The 22,808-nt window shown below is 32.8% G+C and overlaps 1 protein-coding gene across 1 annotated transcript; it reads right to left on the bottom strand.

Moving 5' to 3' along the window:
* Positions 1-14,755: 14,755 nt before the first annotated feature.
* Positions 14,756-15,391, bottom strand: LOC117100480. Its single transcript, XM_033240181.1, has 2 exons — positions 15,282-15,391; positions 14,756-15,161 (listed from the first exon to the last, which is right to left on the bottom strand). The coding sequence occupies exons 1-2, from the start codon at positions 15,389-15,391 to the stop codon at positions 14,756-14,758; spliced, it is 516 nt and encodes a 171-aa protein (XP_033096072.1).
* Between the last annotated feature and the right edge of the window lie 7,417 nt (positions 15,392-22,808).

Here is a 22,808-nt window from a genome sequence, read left to right as displayed (position 1 = left end):
CCCTTCTACCAGCTAGGGAACTAATTAAATATTCATCAATGTCTTCTGTGATTGGTTGATTGCTCACTCTTCAATGCTTAGTGGATATAATGCACTCTTCCGGATTTTTTTGCTTTAGTGGATGGATGTAATGCGTAACTCTTATATTAATTTCATATTTATAAACATATATATATATATATATATGTTTATATATATATATATATATATATATATATATATATTGCCTTGGTTTGGCTCTGTAATCATTAGTGGTAGTGGGACTGGTTTGGGCCCTTCCTAAGCTGGTCAAACGTTTCTTTTGGGTCTATACCCCAGCTGCACTGATGAGTCCTGGAAGGCCGAATCGGATCCGTCTGCAGATATTGGGATTCCTTCCAGTGGATACTTAGTTGTTTATTTTGTCATTCTGATCGGATTTTCTCTACTGTTCCGTTTTAATTATATATATATATATATATATATATATCGTATAGCTTGCATAATTTTTAAATTAAAATACTATATCTCTATATCTGTCTCTTATACACATCTAGATGTGTATAAGAGACAGGGTAAATACAGTGTTCGAATAAAGGACATAATGATACATCGTGTAGCATAGCTCTCAACGAATGTAGTCCTGTAAATAAACGAATAAAGAAATTGTGTAATAAAATGCCTCTAGCCGTCATTATTGTGTAATGAAGTATATCTGGTGGTATTTGAATCTGTTTAACCATGAAGCCTCCGTGGTCTAATGGTTATGACGCTCGCCTTGACAGCGAGAGGTCGCAGGTTCGAGTCCCGCCAGAGGCATTTTATTACACAATTTCTTTATTCGTTTATTTACAGGACTATTTGGCCTATGTATATTGTTGAGTAACTCCTGCATTAAATAATCAAAAATAAATAAATAATTAAATAGAAATTTTAAATTACCAAATTTACCGGTGTAAATGCCCTTTAAAATTGTTGATATAAGGTCGACGTGCTATACTCCTAAAGGTATTAAGAAAGTTGACAAGGATAAAAATAACTTTAATGATGACAAAAAGGTTTAAAAAACAAAAAAAAAACAAATGCATATTAAACAAAATAAAAGGCATGGTATATAATCAGTGTCCAAGTCACACAATTAAGTACAACTTATAAAATTTCTAAATGAAATCACATCTATGAAAAGAAAAACTATTTTGGTGTTTGAAAAAAAAATAATGATAACATTATAAGGAAAAACCGAAATCCTTCTGGTGTTATGTTAAATCAAACGAAGATTGTCGGCTGTGAAATATAACAATGATTCACATTGATAATTAAATTACAGCATAACTGTTGAAAAAGCTGTTTTCTTCACTTTTTTGCCAAAAAAAAAAATTATTAATATAGTAAAATACTTTAAGATAATATTGAAACTGTTTTGTTTTTCAGAGGTTTGAACCACCAGAAATTGTGAATTATACATATCTAAAAAGTTTAAAGTTACTATGTGCCAGAGGTCAGTCCTGATACAATCCAATTGAGGGCGACCAGATCAATTATTTCTAAACATTTAAGATTTATTTTAAGTAAATATCTCGAAAAATGAGTGAATAGACTTCAAATGGAAAGTTAATTAGTACAGACTAGTTAGGTTAAGCCAGTGTACTGCAAAAGAATGGGAAAGTATAATTCTCAGTTCTTTATTATTCTATTTGTATTTAAATAAATAAAATAAATGAAAATACCACTCCTATGGTATTTTCCTGACGCAAATTCACATAAAAAAATATTGATTTTAGAATATTAAATGACACATGTATACTGTATTAATAAGGGTACCATACTGTGCAGTATGCTCAATTCAATAAACTAGCGTTTCTAAAAATAGTCATATTTAATATTTCATTTGCAAATTATATTTATAAATGTGTAAAATGCTGAAAAGAGTCAATACAAACTCTGCAAATGAGAAAGATAATTTGAACGAAACTAGTAAAATATCACCGAAGCAGTAATAAAAATAATTACAAACATACCGTATCAGTTTGTGTTATGTTGTGATACTTGCAGTACTGTAGTTAAAAAAAGTCTCAATTGTATTTGCTGATGCTACCTTTGCTATTATAATAGTCAGACAATATAGTAAGGAACCTTATTTAGAACTACAGATGACTGATCTACAACAGTTAATCGATGTAAATTTTTAACCTGTTAGGTGCCCTGTTTCTTGTTTTTTTTTTTTTGGCACATAATGTCGGTATTACAGGAAAAATATCAAAGTGACACTGAAAAATCCGGTGTTTTAATAGGATGACATAGGGCCTATTATCTTTATAATACTTAAAATAACTACGTAGGTTGACGGAAATAACACTTTAGGACATAGGTTTTTGGAATGTGTATTAATTGTAAATTAATATTTGTGTTAAGTATCAGCCTAATGAACGTTTTGTTAAAAAATAGGGTCTTCACCAAACGAATATCATTTCATTTAAAATTTCAGAATTTAAACAATAACAAAAATCTATGCATAAAAGTATGTGGTTCACTTTTTAAGAGAATAAATGAGTACGCATATTCCAAATAGACTGAGCGAAACAGTATTTTTTTAAATTGAAGAATAATTTCAAAAATCAGATTAAATAAAACATATTTTAAGCTCACTATCAATAACAATGTTGTTCAATATCGATTCTAAAAGATAACCCAAAACAACAAAATTTGTCATGTGTGGTTAAAGTTAATGTTGAGATTTGCTAGCCTCCCTATTCTACCTAAAGCAAGCCCAAGCATATCCTAAAAGTTTTTTTTTTATTTCCCAAAAGCTGGCCTAGTAGAAATGCTACTCCGAATCCCTGTATGAACATGTATCATATTCTCCTAGAAAATGGCAATAGCTACTAGCAGTAACGTAGTTTTACATCTATGACATCTATGAAAAGAAAAACAAATATTTGGGAGTTTTAAAAACAGAATTATAGCAAGAGAGAATAAGGGGAAACCAACGTCCTTCTGGCGTTAGCTTAGTGTTAGCGCAACAATGATTCACATTTATAATATAATTAAGGCAGAACTGTTGAATGGTTTCATTTCTTTAGTTTATACTAAAGGAAATATTTTTTTTTCAGGAAGAGCAGATCAATTATTTCTAGCCCAAGTTTACTTTCATTGACAAGATTGCCCTAATCCGGGCAAGTCGCCATTTTCTGCTTGCATAGATCCAGTTAATTCCGGTGTCTATCCTTTTTCGTATTACTCACGAATGAAGTGTTTAATACTACATCTCTTGACTATTTCGGTAAATTCCTGCTTAATACACTTTTTATCTTTAAAAATATCCCATGCCCCCATCATCTCGAATGATAGTGTTTAGAAGTTCTCCTTCATTATGGCGTTCATTTTAGTTAGGATACTGATTAAGCTATCTGTACGTGTGATATGCGAGACACCTGTATTTGAAGCAGGCTGGGCGAAGATGGTAAACTAGATAAATACTTTAAGTTTTCCCTTACTGATGAGAATTCTATGTCTAGCAGACGTTCCCTTACATTTTAGGGGCCTAGTGTGTACTCTGCTTTTCTGCAATATAATATCAAGCTTAAATTGTTTTGGCTTGGTCAATGCAGTTTTACATATAATGGACCTATTATTTAGAATAATTTAACTTCAACCATACGTAAATTATTTTAAATAAGAATGTTTTATTTAAAATAAAATTTCATGAATTTTGTATGTCAATGCTATTGTCAGGATAAAACATTTTGTAATAAATATATTGATTTTATATATTTTGTGACCTTTCTGCTTTTGGTATTGTTTTAACAATTGTAACATAGAAGTTATTCTGAAGTATATAACTTAGTTCCTCGATTTAAGAGTCTTATTTGCTTCGAGGTCCTAATTCCATGTAAACATGTAATGCATTTATTTAGTTTCATAATATTATAATAAAATTTATTGAGAATAAAAAAAATACAGCTAATGCCAAATATAATGTGTATGTAATAGATATATAATGAATATTAACATTGTAATGTGCTGTATAACTACAGGAATGGAACTGATAATTCACTATTGATAAAATAAATAGAAGTAAACTGCTGCTACCTTCCTATTAATATGCATATCATACTCTTATTTTGATACATTAATGTTGAAGGAAATAAAGTAATAATATGAGTAGAAGTGTTTCTGGGCCAAAGGCTGTAATACCTTTATTTTTATTCCCTTCCCGAGGAAGGGCTTTATACGAAAAGACGTATATATGTGATTTTAGGATTGTTATCAGGTAAGAAACGGTACGTCGATCAGTATGTCTTCTTCATTGTTAACACTTGTGTATACAAATATTTCAAACGTCTATATTTTAATAGCGAAATGTATATATTTGTGAAGTACTCCACTTCAAACGCGTTTTTCTCAAAACGTTGGTTTGGTCATAATTGAAGTTTGTGTTAAAATATCAATTTCCAACTGGGAACATTTCAAACTGAGAAAATGTTTAACTGTGAAAATTTCAAACTAGACTTTAACTAAAAATAAATGTTTACATGGGGAAGTTGTGGACGACTTACATAATTTTATAAAGTCATCTTCACCTTTGGCTCTTTTTAAATTCCGACTAATATTTCGTGCACTTGTGTGTTGTCTGTCGTTTGTCATGACACTGGGCAAAGAGAGTATAAATACAGCATGCGGTATAAGAAATGAAGATATATCTTACCATTACCAACAAGATAATCTGAGATAAAAAAAACCCTCCCCCCTACCCTACTTCTTGTTGCACCATATCTATAAAAAAAATAATGAATTTATTTGCAAGCCTGCCGGACCGCATGGTAAGCCATTCACCTTCTACTCTACCCGGACGATTCGCTTACGAATCCGCTCGGCCAAGCAATACAATGTTAAACGATCCGCTCGAGTTAGCCCTGTTGGCTGCTAAAATTGGAAATAACATTCTAAAATCTGAATATTATTTCCGATAAGCACGTGATTTTAAGTAGGGCCGAGATGTAATATTACCAATGTGTTAAAATTTGAAGTAAATCAATCCAGAAGTTGTTGAGTTATATCTCGAAAGGACACAACCACCCCACCAAAACACACAGACGCGTGCTATTGCAAAACTCTTTACTTAAATTTCTTATCGACAAGAGGTAAAGGTAATACTTAGCAAGTTACAAGATAATTTTAAGGGATATAAAAATGTAATGTACAAGCGGAATTGAAGAGTAAAATCTTTACAAAATGTTGCCAATAAAAGTTTTACATGTTAATAAAATTTTCTCTTAAAGTTAATAATAATATTATTGAGAATTGAGTATTTAATATAATTATTGATTGTATATTGTTTTCGTGATTATTTTTGGAAGCTAGTTAATGGCTCAGCTCTTAAATTGCTAAAGCAATGATACTTCCCTAATTTATTTAACTGAATAACTGAATGCCTACTGTTATTAAACGTAAAAAAAAAGTTGTTTAGGGCGGAATAGATTATTTGGTCAGAGTTGCAATCTCTTGCTACGATAGTATAAAACATACTCCAAGTATCGAAATGTACGCCATAGTTTTGGGATTCAATATTTCGACATTAATTGTGCCATCATCACCAAGGTGTGCGACAAGATAGCCTCTTATAAAACCAGACGCTTTAAGAAAGACTTGCCTAAATGGCAAGACATGATATATTTGATTCGTTTCATTAAAGAGATGCTTTAAAAGCTAAAGCGATTAAAACTAAGTACATCAATGACTTTAAAAACTATCGTAAATTAAGAAATATTGTTACCAAAACATGTAGAGATGCAAAAGCATTATATTATAAGTCACAACTTAATAGTAATAGAGGCAACACCAAGAAGATCTGGAACAGTCTGAAAGAACTCCTTCCTTCTAAACAATGTTTTGCTCTACCTCCCTCCTTTTCCTTAAATGGTTCTGATGTTTCCGACTCTGTTACTATAGCTAATTTTTTTAATAACTTCTTTGCCTACAATGCCTCTGAACTCTATTCCCTCATTGACTCGTCTGATTGCCCTGATCCGACATCTTATCTTACTCTATGCTCTTCTACTTTCTCGCTTGATAATATCGACAAAGAGTTTGTCCTAGCTGAGTTGAAGCAGATAAATCCTAATACTTCCACTGGTCTTGATTTAATTGATGGTAAAATTTTATGACTTGCCGTTCCTCTCATTTTACCTCATCTCACCTTCATCTTTAATCTTTCAATTCCCTCTGGTTGGAAAAAATCTAAAATTATTCCTATCTTTAAATCAGGTAAAAAAAAAATATCTGAACAACTACCGGCCTATTTCTATCCTTCCTCTCTGTTCTAAGATTCTTGAAAAGTCAGTTTCATCCCAAATCTACTCTTACCTTAATTCTAATCATCTTATTTCTTACTCTCAGTCTGGTTTCAGACATCAATATTCTACTTTAACCGCACTTACTAGTACTTATGATAACTGGCTGCATAACACTAACAACAAAAAATTAACTGGCACTCTCTTCATCTATCTTAAGAAAGCTTTTGACACTCTCAATCACAATATCCTCATTTCTAAACATCCCTTTTATGGTTTTTTCCCTTCAACAATCTCATGGCTTCATTCTTTTATTTCCAACCGTTCTCAGCAAATTCTCATTGGTCAAACTCTTTCTTCGACTCAAGTTTGTTCTATAGGTGTCCCTCAAGGTTCGACCTTAGGCCCTCTTCTTTTTTCTATCTACATTATTGATCTTCCGACAGCACTTACCACTATCCATCCTAACATCAATGTTGATATGTATGCAGATGACACAATCATCTACTACAGCAACATCTCACTTTAACTTATAGAACAGAAACTTAACTCTACTCTCCAACTATTCTCTGTGTGGTTCAAATCTAATAAACTAACACTTAATGTTAATAAAACCAAATCTATACTCCTTGGCTCTTGTAACAAACTGAAAGTTCATAATAACAAAATCAACTTTCATTTAGATAATACATATATTCAATCTGTAACTTCTCATAAGCACCTTGGTGTAATCATTGATAATAGTCTAACTTGGAAATCCCACACTTCCTCTCTCTGTAAAAAACTGAACTCCATTGTCTACCTACTTGCACGTACCTCTAAATTCACTAACTCCTCCTCTCTTCACCTTTTATATACTTCTTTCTAGACTTGATTACTGCTGTGCTGTCTGGGGATCTAAACCTTCTACCACAGTCAAACTTCAAAAATTCTAAACAAAGCTATACGAACTTTATTAAATCTCCCTCCAACTACTCATTTATTTTCCTCTCACTTTCTAAAGGCTAACACTCTTCCTATTCAACTCAGATATCAGTTTCAACTTGGCTGCCTAACTTTTAAGGCACTACACAGTATCGCTCCTCAAACTATCTGTCAAATCCATCATTAAAATCATTGCTAATGGCCGCATGAATACTCGCCAAAATACTAAAGGTGATCTCCTTATTCCTAGGCCCTGCTTAGAACTTTTTAAACTTTCTTTCAGCTTCAATGCCCTCTCGTTCTTTAACTCTTAAACTGGCCCTAAACTTTGAAATTAAAATTTTATTTTTACTTCTTTTTTTTTTTTGCTTTTCTTTATTTGCCTTATAATTCTGCTTTTAATTATTTTATAGTTAATTTGATTTTATTTTAAATTTTATTTATTTAATATGTATATATATTGTAATAATCTCTTTTCTTTTGTTACTTGGTTTTTATTATAATTTTTCATTTTAATTTCCATGTTTATTTATATTTCCTTTGTTACTTGTGTTATGTTATTATTTTAACTTATAAATACATATAATTGTTTTTTAAATTTTATTTTCAACTTTGTTATTTTTTGCTTTTTTGTGCCTTTTTATTCTGCTTTTAATTATTTTATAGTCAATTGATTTTAATTTAAATTTTTATTTATATAATATAGTTTTATGTAATAATTTATTTTCCTTTGTTACTTAGTTATTTTATTTTTTTAATTCTTTTAAATGTTTTATTTATTTAAATTTTTTCCCTTTTTTTTTTCATTTTAATTTCTTTGTTTTTCTATTTATATTTCCTTTGTTACTTGTGTTATGTATTGAGGGTCCCTAATGATCAGCTCCGGCTGGATGGACCACCCTCGTAAAATATTGTTGAAATAAATAAATTATTAGGAATGATGATTTATACACGCGTAAACTGTGATAAGCCCCAGCTATTAATGAGCTTAATGGCTCTTGAATGATTACCATTTAAATACAGTACAGAAGACAACATAAAGATAAGTGTTTGTTCCGAATATATATTTTTTACAGTATAATTTTATTATTATTTAATGAAAAATATTTATGATTTAAAGACTTCTTTGTTACGCAATTCACTTTTAAATACGGAGCCTCTAAAGGGACATGGGTTAAGAAAATGTTAAACTATTTCGAGAGAACGAAATAATATTTGAATTGAAAGAAATAATATTTCAAGGGAACGAAATATTATTTCGTTCCCTCGAAATCATTTTGTTCCCTCGAAATATTATTTCGTTCCCTTGAAACTTTATTTAGTTCCCTCGAAATATTATTTCGTTCCCTCGAAATAATAGTATTTCGTTTCCTAAAAATAATTTATTTCGTTCCCTAGTTAATAGGAAAATTTCCAACTGAGAAAATGTTCAACTGTGGTTCCAATTTGATAGTTATGAATATCATTTATTTTTAATATATTATATTTGTAGTAAAAACAAGAAACAGAATCAGTATAAGCAGACCAAGAGATGGCACGAATTGCTTTGTTTTGGAGTTCTTGAAGGTAGGTGGGATAAGTGCAACAACAATTGAGAGTTGGTTCAATGATGGATCTGTATATGGTAAGACCAGTTTTGTGTAGTAAAGAATGAAGAATTTTATAAAGTATTCCAACATACTTCGCCATTTTTTTCAAATGGAATTAATTTGTTGTTTGAAAGTCAAGTGTCAGGCTTTTTAATTCTTCAACATTGATTTTTATGTCTATATTTTCTATATTTATTTGTTTATGAATGTCTCTGAAAAGAATAAAGTTTTAAAGACATTTAGAAAGAGTTTATTTCAGTCACACTAGATGGAGAATTTATGAAGTTCCTCACTGACTGTTGTGATAATATAGTTTAAACCATGGTGGGAATAAAAAAGATCGGTGTCGTCAGAAAAAATTTATGAAAGTTAAAGTTAAAAATAATTGATATAATAATCAAGAATAGCAAAGGCCCAAGAATTGATCCTTGAGGTACACCACAACGTGATTCAGAGTGATTGGATTTAGAGTTACAAATTCAGGGATGTGCCTATGATGCCATGATATATTAGTTTATTTACAAAAATATAATGACCTACCGTATCAAAAGCTTTCGACAAGTAAGTGAAAACTCTAATTGCATATTCCCCATTATCAATAGTGTGTTTAATCTAGTAGTGCAAAACTTGTGGAGCATTTTCTAGTGAAACCATATTGTGCTTCATTAAAAATGGTGTGTTTTTCAAGGTAAGGGTAAGAGGCTATCATAAACGATTCTTTTTTATATTTTGGACACAGAAGGTAAGATGGAAATAGGGCGATAATTTGTGAATTCATTTTTGTCTCCTTTTTTGAAAATGGGAATGATTCCTGCTAGCTTAGTTGCATTTGGTACAATACCTGATTTAAGTAATAAGTTAAATACATTAAGCCAAGTGAGGTGCTATGGGAACAATTATACTTTTCGATTCGATTGGTAATTAGGTCAGCACCTTCGGAATTTGAGTTTTTTTTTGGCTGTTTAGAATGTGAATTATTTTTTTATTTTTTATTTTATTTTTTTTTTATTTCCTTCACATCCAACAGCAAGTACACTTGCCACTTACAGGATGAGAATGATGCTTTATAAACTAAGTCTGTCTATGAGACTTAGGGAGTGGAGTTGGTTTTGGTCGTGAAAAACAGTCCTGCTGTGACAGGAATTGAACCCAGGACCATGGGATCAGAAGGCAAGCATCTTAACCACTAAGCTATTCAACTCCACTCCATGACATCAGTAGGCATAAAAAATAATGTGATTCCATATGGTTTCCTTAAAGATAATTTGTGTTACTTTTATGGTTATTAATTGGAAATTTGCTAGCAATATTTGGGCCAATGTCAATAAGGTGATTATTAAATTTGTTTGGAAGATCATTGTCGTTGCAAAATATATCTGGGGTAACAGTATTAAGTTTTTCCATGTTAAGAACTTCGTTTATGATAGACCAAGTACGGTTGGGATCATCAAAGCTGGCCGCGAAGAGAAAATTGGAGTAATGCTTTCGTTTATTGTTACGTATGCAATGGGTAAGTTTATTTTTGTATTTTAAATACTTTTCTCTTTTAGATTCAGTTGAATCAGATCGGAATTGCTTAAAAAGTACATGTAATGCATTTAAGTACAACTTTGGTGATCCAGGGTTTAATTGGAAATTTACAATTATTTGTTGTGTTCTCTACTTTGGAAAGATGTTTATCAATAAGGTTGGACAATCGGCCATTCACAAAATTATAAGCCTCATTAGGATTGTTTAATATATACAAATCATCCCAAATTTCCTCATTAGACAAATGATTAAGAGTTCTACAATTTATTAGTTTTGTTTGTTTAGCATTTTGGATGGGTTTATGCTTTTTAGATACTTTCATTTTTGTAATAAGAAAAAATGGGTAATGATCAGTAATGTTAGTTTGCAAAATACCTGAAGTTTGATGGGTAGTCGTATAATTAGTCAATATCAGGTCTAAGACTGTAGCATTACTTAAAGAGAAGCGCGTCGGCATATTAATAATAAAGGAAAATGAAAATGAGTTGATAATACTATTGAATTCTCGAGGGGAACTGTGAGTGTTTATTTTACTCAAATCAATATTGAAATCACCAAGCAGGAAACAGGATTTAACCAATTCTTGGTTAGATATATTAATGTTAGAGTGTGGTGGCCAATATACGGTACAAATGATGATATTTTTTGTATATTTGTTACAAACTTCTACAAATAAGCTATCAGATTCATCATCATCGATATGCAGATCGGTTCTAATTTGTATTTTAAGTGAAATTTTTATATACATACATACTCCACCACCGATACTGTCAATAAGGTCACATCGGCGCATTACGCGCTGCAGCTGAACTTGAACTAAGCCGAGATTCAGAAAAACAAAGAAAATCAAATGAAATCTTCGTAAATTCTAACATACAGACATTTTTATCAAAATTCTTAGGTAAACTGCGAGAGTTCATATAAAATATATGCTAAAGGTGTCTTTGGTGTCTCCATTAAGAGATTGCACGTTTCCCATTTCGGAGGGAGAAAAACTATTTAGAGGTTTCATTGACTGTTGTCGTAAGATTACCATGGTCAGTTAAGTCGTCAAAATGATAATCAATAGAATTGTAAGAAAACATATGAATTCAATGTATGTAGAAAGGCAAACAATGAACAAACAACAGACAAAGAGACAAACACATAATAGTATTTTTCTTAAGATCAGTAAAGGTCAGATAAAGAAATGCCGTACTGAAACTCAGTCATGATGATCAGTATCATTAATATATAAAGAGTACATCATTGCGCATTTAAGTGTTGAGAAAATTTTAAAAGGTCAGAATGTGAACAGATGACCAGCCTTTATATTTTGAGTTGGTGAGTATGCAGATTTTACCATCTTGGGTCGTGCTGGACATGATCGACTTTGCATATTTGAACTTAATTTCGTGTAACAGCTGCTATCATTTAAGAGTTAGGCTTTCATGTAGGAAATATTAATAGATTTTAAATTTCTGCTTGGCCTTGAATACTTCATTTATCGTATTATAATTTGAGAAATTGATAATAATGCTCCTAGGTATTTCTGTATTTGATTCATTTTTAAGTCTTAATCTGTGGGATCTATTATGTCAGAATTGTCAACACAGATATTTAGCTTTTCACTAAAGATATTCCTCAACCCCTCATCCGTATTTTCATTATTTTCTTCTTGGACACCATGTAATATTAGACAGTTTCGTCTAGAATACTGTTCTGCTTCATCGAAGTTATTTTCAACGCCTTGAATTTTGTGAACTATGTATTTTATCATAGGCTTCGTTCATATACAACTGTATAGAATCTCTGATGTTTTGCGTAATAAGGTCAATAAGCTTATTAATAAGTTGAGCTTGGATCACATCAAGATACGGCTATCTTCAACATGAAAACAGAATCAGAGGCTAAGATTTTGTGTAGTTTGAAGTCAATCAATTCCTTTATTTCTACCATATAATGTAATTTATCAGCACTGGATTTACTATATTGTTCTTCTTTTTTAGGCTAAGTACTCCCGTCCTGTTCAGAAGCGTTCCCGCTAGATTCATTGGCGTTTCCGCCTTTGACGTTCTTCCGCATTTTGCCGTTACCGGCCATCAGATCAAAAATCGTCGATAATCGCCGTGTTATATGTTTTCTTTCATTTGTCATGATACTATATACAAATAGCGTATTTATAGACTGTAGTATGCAGTAAAAAAATGAAATATACCATTATCAACAAGATAATCTGAAATTATAAACCCCACACCCCCTCCCCACTTCCTGCCCACTCTATCACAAAACATTTGCTCTATTAGTATTAGCACCTTGTAGTTCTGTCGTCTATCTGCCTGAATATCTGAACTGCTAATAAGGTTAAGACCTACCAAAAGTAAACATTTCACATTAGACTAAATGTAATTTAAATTGTAGATACAATTAAAGTGATAGTACATTCTCACCCAGCATAAAAATTCGTGTATTAATGTCTCACGCCGCATTCCACAGGTTAAGTTTACTTAAAATCGTATCAGACATTATTTTACTCAAAATTCAAGAGATATGATTTACATTTAGTTTATTTTCTTCTATTTTAATGTATTATGCGACCCCTCGTAAGAGCATGTTGTCATCGAGAGTACTCCCCTACTGACAAAAAATGGAAACAAATACACACGTCGGAGATTATTTTACATTTTTTATTAACCCAAACGCTAAATTTATATGGCCTGTTTCTGTTTCTTTCTCTTTAAATTATCATAGTTTTATATTGGTACCTTTAAGTCCATAAATAATCATTACAGTATTTTGGTCCCCGAAATCATAATGTCCGATGAGAACAGGCATACGTAGATAGAATTTAGTAAAATATATACAGTATATAATAATACATTAGTAATATATTTGAAGCTTGCGGTACACCACGTAGGTAGTTGTTAAAAGAACTGTTGTAGTTGAGAAAGCCCCGACGTTTTTAAGGAAATGCTACAATAGTCTTCAAGAGAATAATATTTGCAAAAAAAGAGAAATACTTTGGGTAGAGAGGCTGGATGGTAACTGGATGGATAAAATGACCTTTAAAAAGACTGCTAGGGAAAGGCTAAAACAAAAGCCATTGTTCACGGAGACAAAGTGATGGGAACGCCCAAAGGCTTGGTTCCAGTGCGGAAAAGGGGGTGGGAACGACCAAAACAAAGGCATAATTCAAGAATGGCGGGAAAGGTGGTGGGGATGAGAACGACCAAAAACAAAGGTATATTTCCATTATGGCGGGAAAGAGGGATGGGAACAACCATAAACCAAAGGCATATTTCCAGAAGGCGGGAAATGGTGCGGCTGCTTAGCTAGGTCCGATTAAACATGGACAGCCAAATATCGCTCTTGATGTACAGTATAGTGTTTGTGGATTTCTATCGCTTCTCTGGTCCTTCTGGTACAGTGGCTATCAGTTTGGCCTTGTCCCAATGTATACGGTGTTGTTGACTGTGGGTGTGAATGTAGACGATTTTTGTTGTTCCCCTCTCCTTGCATGGCCTTGGTGTTCCTTGAGCCTAGTACATAGATCTCGTCCTGTTTCACCAATAGAAACTTTTCCACATTCGCACGGGACCCGATAAACTCCTGGTTAATTCTGTGATGGTGGTTTATCCTTGTGTGTTTGTAGAGTCCGGGATAGTTTGTTGGATGCGCTACGAAACACTTTGACATCGGCTTGTAGTAGAATGCGTTGAATGCGGTGTAAAAGCTGTCCCAAATATGGTAAACACACAGACTTTCTCGATTCCGCATTATCTAGCCTATTGCACTTCTTTCTGGATGGAGTTGTGGTCGCTGATACAATGTGCTCTTTTGATGAGTGTGTGTGAGTGTGCATGCTGTTTGTTCGAAAAACTGGTCGCCCCATTTAAAACTAGTACAGAGTAAACACTGTAAAAGTAAATCGTGATTCGGTTCAGGGTTTAGATCTGTTCTTACCTTGAGAGTGTGATCCTCTTCTAGACGGTGTTTGGCTATTAGACAAGCCATCTTGACCGGTACATTAGTGAATAGTGATTTGATGTCGAAGCTTACAAGAGTGTCTGTGGATTCGAGGTAAACATCCCGGATGGTCTTCACAAAGTTAGCTACATGCTGACCAGTGTTGCCTACAAGTGGATACAGTATCTTAGCAAGATAATCGGCGAGAGGGTAGGTTAGTGATCCTCGTGAAGAAACGATGGGCCGTAGTGAAATGTTCACTTTATGAATTTTCGGTTGTCCGTATAGTCTCGGGCATATGGATGCTGAAGTTCAGAGTTGATGGTACAATGGCTTTGAGGGTGCCTCCAAACGATGTAGTTGGAGTATCGTGCTTGTAACCCTCCTTTCGGTGGCTTTAGTCGGGTATTTCCTGGTCCTCATATACGTAGGGGTGTTCAAGAGATGCAACATTTTTTCGTTGTACTGAGCGACATCAATGATGACCGTTGCATTGCCTTAGTCCGCTGGTAAAATATGGATAGTAGGGTCAGCACGGAGACTTTTCATTGCATTTCGTTCATCCTTGGTGATGTTAAATTTCGGTCTGATGTTCTGGCGAAACAGTTGAGAAATCTGCATACGGATGCTGTCTGCTAAAGTCTTGTCTAAACCAGTTAGTGAAGGTTCTACTCGCTCGACTATCTCTTTCTTCGGTATAGTTGAAGGTGCCGTAGCAAAGTTCAAGCCTAGGACGAGTACTGATCTCTCAGCTGACGACAAATTTCGATTGCTGAGGTTTACTACAGTCTTAGCATTGAACTGCGTACGGCGGATAGAAGCTTTGGAAGTGTCACTGTTACTGCATGTGAGACGTTTAAACTTCTTTGTCTTTTTATTTCGTGTTTTCTCGAAGGTGAGTCGGCTAGCGGTGGTAGACAATTTGTGGATTTTGTCAAGTCCCTTTCCTGCAAATGTTGGTTAAGTTTAGTTTGAATGTGATCGATGGTGGTTTCTACAGAATACAGTTAAAATCTGGCATTACTAATTTGTTCCCTCAATAGTGCCTAACTGCCTTTCTTGAGCTTTGCGGCCTTGGTTTAAATAGGTGAAGAATGTAATAAGCCTTGAGGTATCACTTTGGAATCTCTTCATCTCTTGAGAAAGGTCAGGTTGTTAATTAGTTTTGCATACTTTTATAGACTGACGCTCAATTTCTCTGACTAAATGGTGTAATGGCTCCCCGTAGACCTCAACAAAGTATTGTTTGAAAGTTTGCGGTACAACACGTAGGTAGTTCTGAAAAGAACTGTTGTAGTTGAGAAAGTCTCGACGTTTCAATAGAGTAGCTTCAATTGTCTTCAGGAGAGTAATATCTGCAGAAACTCCAGAGAAATATTATATAATATATATGTTTGTGTACTTGTGGGGGAGGAAAAGAGAAACATGTCCGTATGGAAACTGGAATGCCTAGTACTTTTTTAAATCTTTATTACCAGCTGCTCACTAATAACAATTTTAATCACAGCTTGAACTACTGCATTATAACACGATAGTTAACTCTTTGTTATCATCCTAATAATCTGTAAGTAGACGATTTATTTAATGTAGTTATATATGATGATAATTGGTATCGTGGCCTACTACTAGCTTTAGGCCTATGTAGTGTAAATCAATAATAATAAATGCTCTATGCATAAAATACAATCACCATACTGTTAGGATAGCGTGTATTTTCACGTTGCCGTTTTCAAGCTTGACCAGACTTATGACACCTGTCTCTTATACACATCTAGATGTGTATAAGAGACAGGAGTAAACAGACTATCGGAAGATTAATGCTTCAAACTTGTATAATATTTTAATGTACTGATAGGAGAAATTGTTAGAACATCACCATTAAGAGACTGTATTATACAGTCAGTACATTAGATATATCGCTCATGTTTTCGGAGGGCCAAATACATCTCTTACAAAAAATGTTATTTGCTGCTCCAACCAGGAGGTACTACTGCGATCCTTGGCTTAAGATATCTCTTATTTTAAGCATAGAAGTTAGGCAAGCGAAAGCCATTACACAATAAAAAGAAAAACTAAACGAACACCTAAGTATGCTGTTTAATGCTAAACAGGTTTTCGGCTCAAGCTGTACGATGTAGAAGAGGAGGATTGTACTGTTTTTTTTTAAATAATAACTTATTTTATACATGCCTTTAAAAAAACCTTTATTCTATATGCCATTGCTATTTTTTTTATTTGATTTAATTGATCTTAAAAAAATAAAAGATATTAATTACATATTCATATTAATATTAAAGTCTGCCAACCTGTTTGTAGTCTTCAATATACACATATTTTGTTATGTTTCCGTCTTTACTCTCAGTGATGTTATATAAAAATCGAAATTGAATATAATCCATCCCTGACATACCAGTTTGCTTGACTATGTCTAGGTGTTGGCCTTTAGGACTACCAGAAACCATTTCTTAAACAAAAAAGCGAACGATTTTTAGTATTATGCAAAGCACCACAAAGAAATTTATATTAAAGATTATTCTTCATACTTACGTAAAGTGGTTGCTCTCGAACGTGCCTCAGTGGCCTATCGGACTAAGCTGGGGGGGGGGGAGATCATTACATCACAGTTTCTTGCCATATGAATGAATGAAAAACTAAAGTGATAATATCGAACTGCAACGCAATTCTAAGAAATTTAACCGCAATTTTACACGCATCGCATAAGATAAGAGTATTTAGTAAATTTATAGGTTTACACAGAATAAAAACAATGTAACAATGTAGAAAGAGTATGGATTATAAGTAGGCTTCACTCCGTGTACATAATTTAAATAGAGATTCTTCTATGAAATAAAAACTAATGCATATGTTATGTACTAAAAGTTAAGTTAATAGCGCCCTATATCAACAGTAAAGTTTGATACTCTTTGGGCAAATCTTGACTTGTGGAGGAGGAAGAGAGAAACATGGCCGTAACTGGAGTGCCTAATACATTTTTAAATCTTTAATCCCAGCTGCTCACTAATAATAATTTTAATCCCTGCTTGAACTACTGCATTAAAACACGATATTTAACTCTTTGGAATCATCCTAATAATCTCTAATCTGTAGGATAGCGTGTTTTTTCTCGTTACCTTTTTCAGGCTTGACCAGACTTATGACACTCAGTGAATCGTTCGATGATAATTTTTTTTTTTGTTTTTATTAATAATCAGCCTATCTATGATATGATATGATGTTATCTAAAGTTTGAAGGTTATTAGAACTGTTGTTAGTTCATATTTTTATCCGACACTCTAATGCTAATGTTTATGATATGTTTTTATATTAATTACAAGAGCCAGAGTAGTTAGGTGGGCTGTTAGTTTGTTTTGGTTTAACTCCCAAATTCAAAAAAAAAAATATATCTTTTTGTGAGATTTTATTTTGGGTTTTTTTTTTAGTTTATTGTTCAGATCCAGGTCGGGATTATTTTTAATAGCTCTCGAAATATTGAATTGCTCTCCCAAACTTATACATTTTTGGCTAAGCGGTTTTTCAGTCGCCACACATAAATAGCGGCCAAACTGAAATTAAACGAAATTATAACGTTTGATACTCTTTGGGCAAGTCTTGACTTGTGGGGGAGGAAAAGAGAAACATGGCCGTATGGAAACTGGAATGCCTAGTACTTTTTTAAATCTTTATTACCAGCTGCTCACTAATAACAATTTTAATCACAGCTTGAACTACTGCATTATAACACGATAGTTAACTCTTTGTTATCATCCTAATAATCTGTAAGTAGACGATTTATTTAATGTAGTTATATATGATGATAATTGGTATCGTGGCCTACTACTAGCTTTAGGCCTATGTAGTGTAAATCAATAATAATAAATGCTCTATGCATAAAATACAATCACCATACTGTTAGGATAGCGTGTATTTTCACGTTGCCGTTTTCAAGCTTGACCAGACTTATGACACTCAGTGAATCGTACGATGAGGGAATGTTTTGTTTTTATTAAAAATCAGCCTATCTATGATAATGTTATATGATTTAATGAGGTTATTGGAAGAGTACAGTAATTTTAATTGATAATAATTATCTAATCACACTATGTTCTGAAATATCAATGTTGCATTATACACATTAATAGTGCTAACAGTCTACAAAGTAGATGATTTAATTCATTGCATGATTATAACATGATCATTGCATTTTAAATGTGCAGTGTGTTAATTAGGATGTTATCTAAAGTTTGAAGGTTATTAGAACTGTTGTTAGTTCATATTTTTTACCAGACACTCTAATGCTCATGTTTATGATATGTGTTTATATTAATTACAGGAGCCAGAGTAGTTAGGTGGGCTGTTGGTTTGTTTTGGTTTTCTCCCAAATAAAAAAAAAATATATCTTTTTGTGAGATTTTATTTTGTTTTTTTGTACTTTATTGTTCAGATCCAGGTCGGGATTATTTTTAATAGCTCTCGAAATATTGAATTGCTCTCTCAAACTTATATATTTTTTGCTTATATTTTTTGTGGTATTTCAGTCGCCACACATAAATAGCAGCCAAACTGAAATTAAACGGATTGCGGCTGAAAACTGATTTTTGTGGCTACTAAAAGTAGCTACTATGTCTAATGGTTTGCCGAGGTAAGTGACTGTGAATCTCGATACCAATCGGTACCAGTCGACACCCTTGATCACGAGCCGACTACCAATCAACGCTCATAATTATTATGATTTCCCATAAAATGCGGGAGGTTACGAATGCAGGAGGTTACGAATGTTACAAAAACTACTCGACACTCAGCTGATCCTTTTAGTTTTATGTTATGTTAGGTAGGCCTACCTGCCTCTACGTTTTTTTTTTTAAATGTGCGATGACAAACGAAAGTTAATTTTTTTTTTTTAGGTAGACATATTTGATTTCACTAAATTTGACAATGTTAGGCCTAGGTGAGCTACTGATTTCCATGTGTGTTACTATTCGATAGTATTATTACTAAATTAAAATTTGTTTTGACGTTTCATTTCGAGTCTTTCTGTGAGTTTTATAGCTAGGCCTAGTATGCAGATTTATCATGGGCCCGCCGGTGGAGCCACACTTTTACTCGTAAGTCGTCGACTCAGGCCCTTGCTAGGACTAGGTCTAGTTTACCATATATAACAGACAAGTAGCAGACATGCCTAATTATGAATTAATACTTTAGATCAGGATGTGATACAGAATTTTGAATATTCAGCACTTCTAGGATGGCATGCCAAGGAGAGGAGAGCCTATTCATGAGATAGGACTAGGCCTAGCCTAGTTAGGCTAGGTAGCCCTATACTACTGATGTGTAATATTATTATAGTTAATACCAGTTCTACAAGGTTCTACAAGGGAGTTAATATTGGTTCTACTACGGTCATTACAGCAGCCATGTTTAAACATAAACGTTAAAAAAAACATGTTGTAGCTACGTAGGTAGTAGGACTATTGCTAATAAAACTATTGGGCTGCTTAGGAGGTAGGTAAAATATTTGGCTAAACGACCTATCTAGTGTATCTAGGCATAGTTAGGACTTATGCCTATGTCCTACTACTACTACATTTGACAGTTAGGTTAATAAAAATGTCTAGCAAGCGGGGACACTTAAATCAGCTGGACTTGTGATAGTCACCTATGGTGAGGTCTAGTGTAATAAATATACAATTTTTATGAGTCGTTATACAAGTTAACAATTATTATTGCTAATTACTACTGGTAATATTAAATATAAATATATAATAAATATATCGCAACAATATAAATATATAACAACAAAATATATATGAATAAATTATTTTATTTTTATATATGTATTTACTATTTATGCCAATAAATATATTAAATAATAATAATGCATTCTATACAAATTAAAATTATTAAATAATATAAATACAATTTTGACATATGTAAATACTTATATACATACATGTAAATAAATAACAAATATATGACAACAATATAAATATATAAAAGGAAATATATTACAGTAACATAACATATTTAAACATTAGAATATATATATATATATGTATATATATATATATATATATATTCTTAAATTAATTTTTATTATGAAACAGGCAGCAGAATGTATGCTGATTGATCCATCGTGTTCAGTACAGACAAATATTTGGGAAAATTTCATTCACAAAATTAAACATCAAGACTGCAGGCGAAAATGTTTGAAATGTTCAATAAGGTGTCAATTTGCAAGTGATAAAAAGTTGAAAAAAATACTTTTTTTGTAATAAACCGATTTATGATTAAAATAATTTGGGTTTTATATACAATGTATACAGTGTTAAATGAATAAATAACACAATGAATACACAATTATTTCTTCTTTTTTTGTATTAATGTGTTTATTTACTATGACACTGAACTATAAAAGACCTACTGTACTACGACAATGTGAGATATGTAATGTGGGAACGGGCATGAAAAGCGCCACACCAGTATTTCTTTTTATGAGCGCCGCACTTGAATAAGCACCGCATTGAAGCCTCCGAATATGTTATAAGGGCCGCAGCGCTTATTCAAGCTTTTTCAGAATAAAGACATTTTTTTATTTCTAAATAAACAAATATTTAAAAAAATATATTTGTATATTTTATTATTTAGTTGACAATTATTTAGTTGAAAACTGTATATGACTTTTCTCTTATTCACTGTAATTAGTGTTAATATGTTTGATAACTAAAATTGATTTATTTTAAAAACAAATGAAAATGTTTCTTTCACTACCCTGAAGCAGATCTAGCATCTCCTTATTCGGTTGAACTTAAAACAACACCAACAAATGGAATACATTAAAATATACCATACAAAAAAAGAAAAAAAAAATTAACAAAAAAAGAAAACAGTACCAAAAAAAGGCAATCCAGTAGCCACATGCACCTTTTACGTACCTATTTTTGTAGCTATAAGAATACTGGTTTATCGAATTTTTTACTCTTTTGGGGGGCGGCAGGCTGTGGTGGCGTGTTCAATGAGAGAAGCAGAACACTTAACAAATTAAGCAGAGCGCAGAGTCACCATCCTACTTAGATTAGGACATAGGCGGTTTAAGGATTGTAAAAGCCAGGCGTTCACCGGTTTTTTTAGAATAGGTTCGAAAGCTTGGGAATACTTAATAGATGCATGGACGTAAGTATTCAGGTTGGGATTTAGCCAGTGGCATAAAGCTGTGGCCGGGGGCACTGTGGCTTTATGAGAAATTAGGCCTTTTTCTTTTTTTCCGCCTAATTCCATTGTGGGTATTAAGTATGATATAAATGATATGGTTTTAGGGGCGGATCCGGTGATTTTAAATAGAGAAGTATACAACACCTCACCCACTCCATGACGGAGACTGAGGTAAGACAATTGATGAATATGCCTGAAATGGAACTAAAAGATTTGACAATGATTGTCTTTTTACCCTCCTCCCCCCTTAATTCGTTACTGAATATGATATATATCCTACTGCCGATGTTATGTATCGAAAAATCTTTTCTTGTTTCTTCTAGGACAGGGTGTTAGATTGAGGACCCTTGGTTGGAACTTTCGTTGCCTCTAGATGACGGAGGTCTTGCAGGCCACTACACGAGAGCGCATAGGCGTTGTTAAGCCACTAACTCTAGTGTAGTGCACATGCGAATATATTTAAAATATCAGCTAATCTTATAATACTATATAGTCATGATAATACATACCGCTATCAAAAGTGTAGATGTCATGGTTTAAACAGCATTTTTGCAGCTGACCACTGCAAACAACACAACACAGCACGACAGCACACGCATAAAAATGCATGGTTTCAAATTCTAATAAATCGAATAACGTGGATACCAGAATATATGACTTGTATGTCTGCTAAGACGGAGGAGTGAATTTATATACAGTATTACTGAACTAGCACCTCATTGAGCAATTCCCATGTAATAGTTTGTTGTGTGATTAAAGGATCTTGTTATAAATTATGTTTACATATATGCCATGCATAACACATAAATACTATTACAGCAAATCATATCCGCTTAGTTGTAGGTCCTTGAACTGCAGTTTAGTTAAACACTTGCTGCAGCATATTAACTGGTCTGTGATGGGTCAAAATGTACATAGAGGGCGACAAACCTGCAAAGTTTTTTAATGTAACTTCAGCGAGATATTTCTGTAAGTGATGGAAGTAAAGCCTGAAGTTGAAATAATCTCAAAAAGAATTAAGACAAAATATTTTTAAAAGAGAGCACGCTAAAAGTAAGGAAAAATACAAGAAAAATCAAGTTGAGTTAATTATATTGTATATATATATATATATATATATATATATATAATATAAATCAAGATAGCCGTTAACACTGTTATATTATATAATAATCATCAAAAGACGGTAAATACAGTGTTAGAATAAAGGACATAATAATACATCGTGTAGCATAGCTCTCAACGAACATTCGTTGAGAGCTATGCTACACGATGTATTATTATCGTTGAGAGCTATGCTACACGATGTATTATTATGTCCTTTATTCTAACACTGTATTTACCG

Source organism: Anneissia japonica, unplaced genomic scaffold (genome assembly GCF_011630105.1).
Source record: "Anneissia japonica isolate Jap-2015-1 unplaced genomic scaffold, ASM1163010v1 scaffold685_len2926416_cov193, whole genome shotgun sequence".
NCBI classification, from domain to species: domain Eukaryota; kingdom Metazoa; phylum Echinodermata; class Crinoidea; order Comatulida; family Comatulidae; genus Anneissia; species Anneissia japonica.
This window is presented reverse-complemented; position numbering and strand designations above follow the sequence as displayed.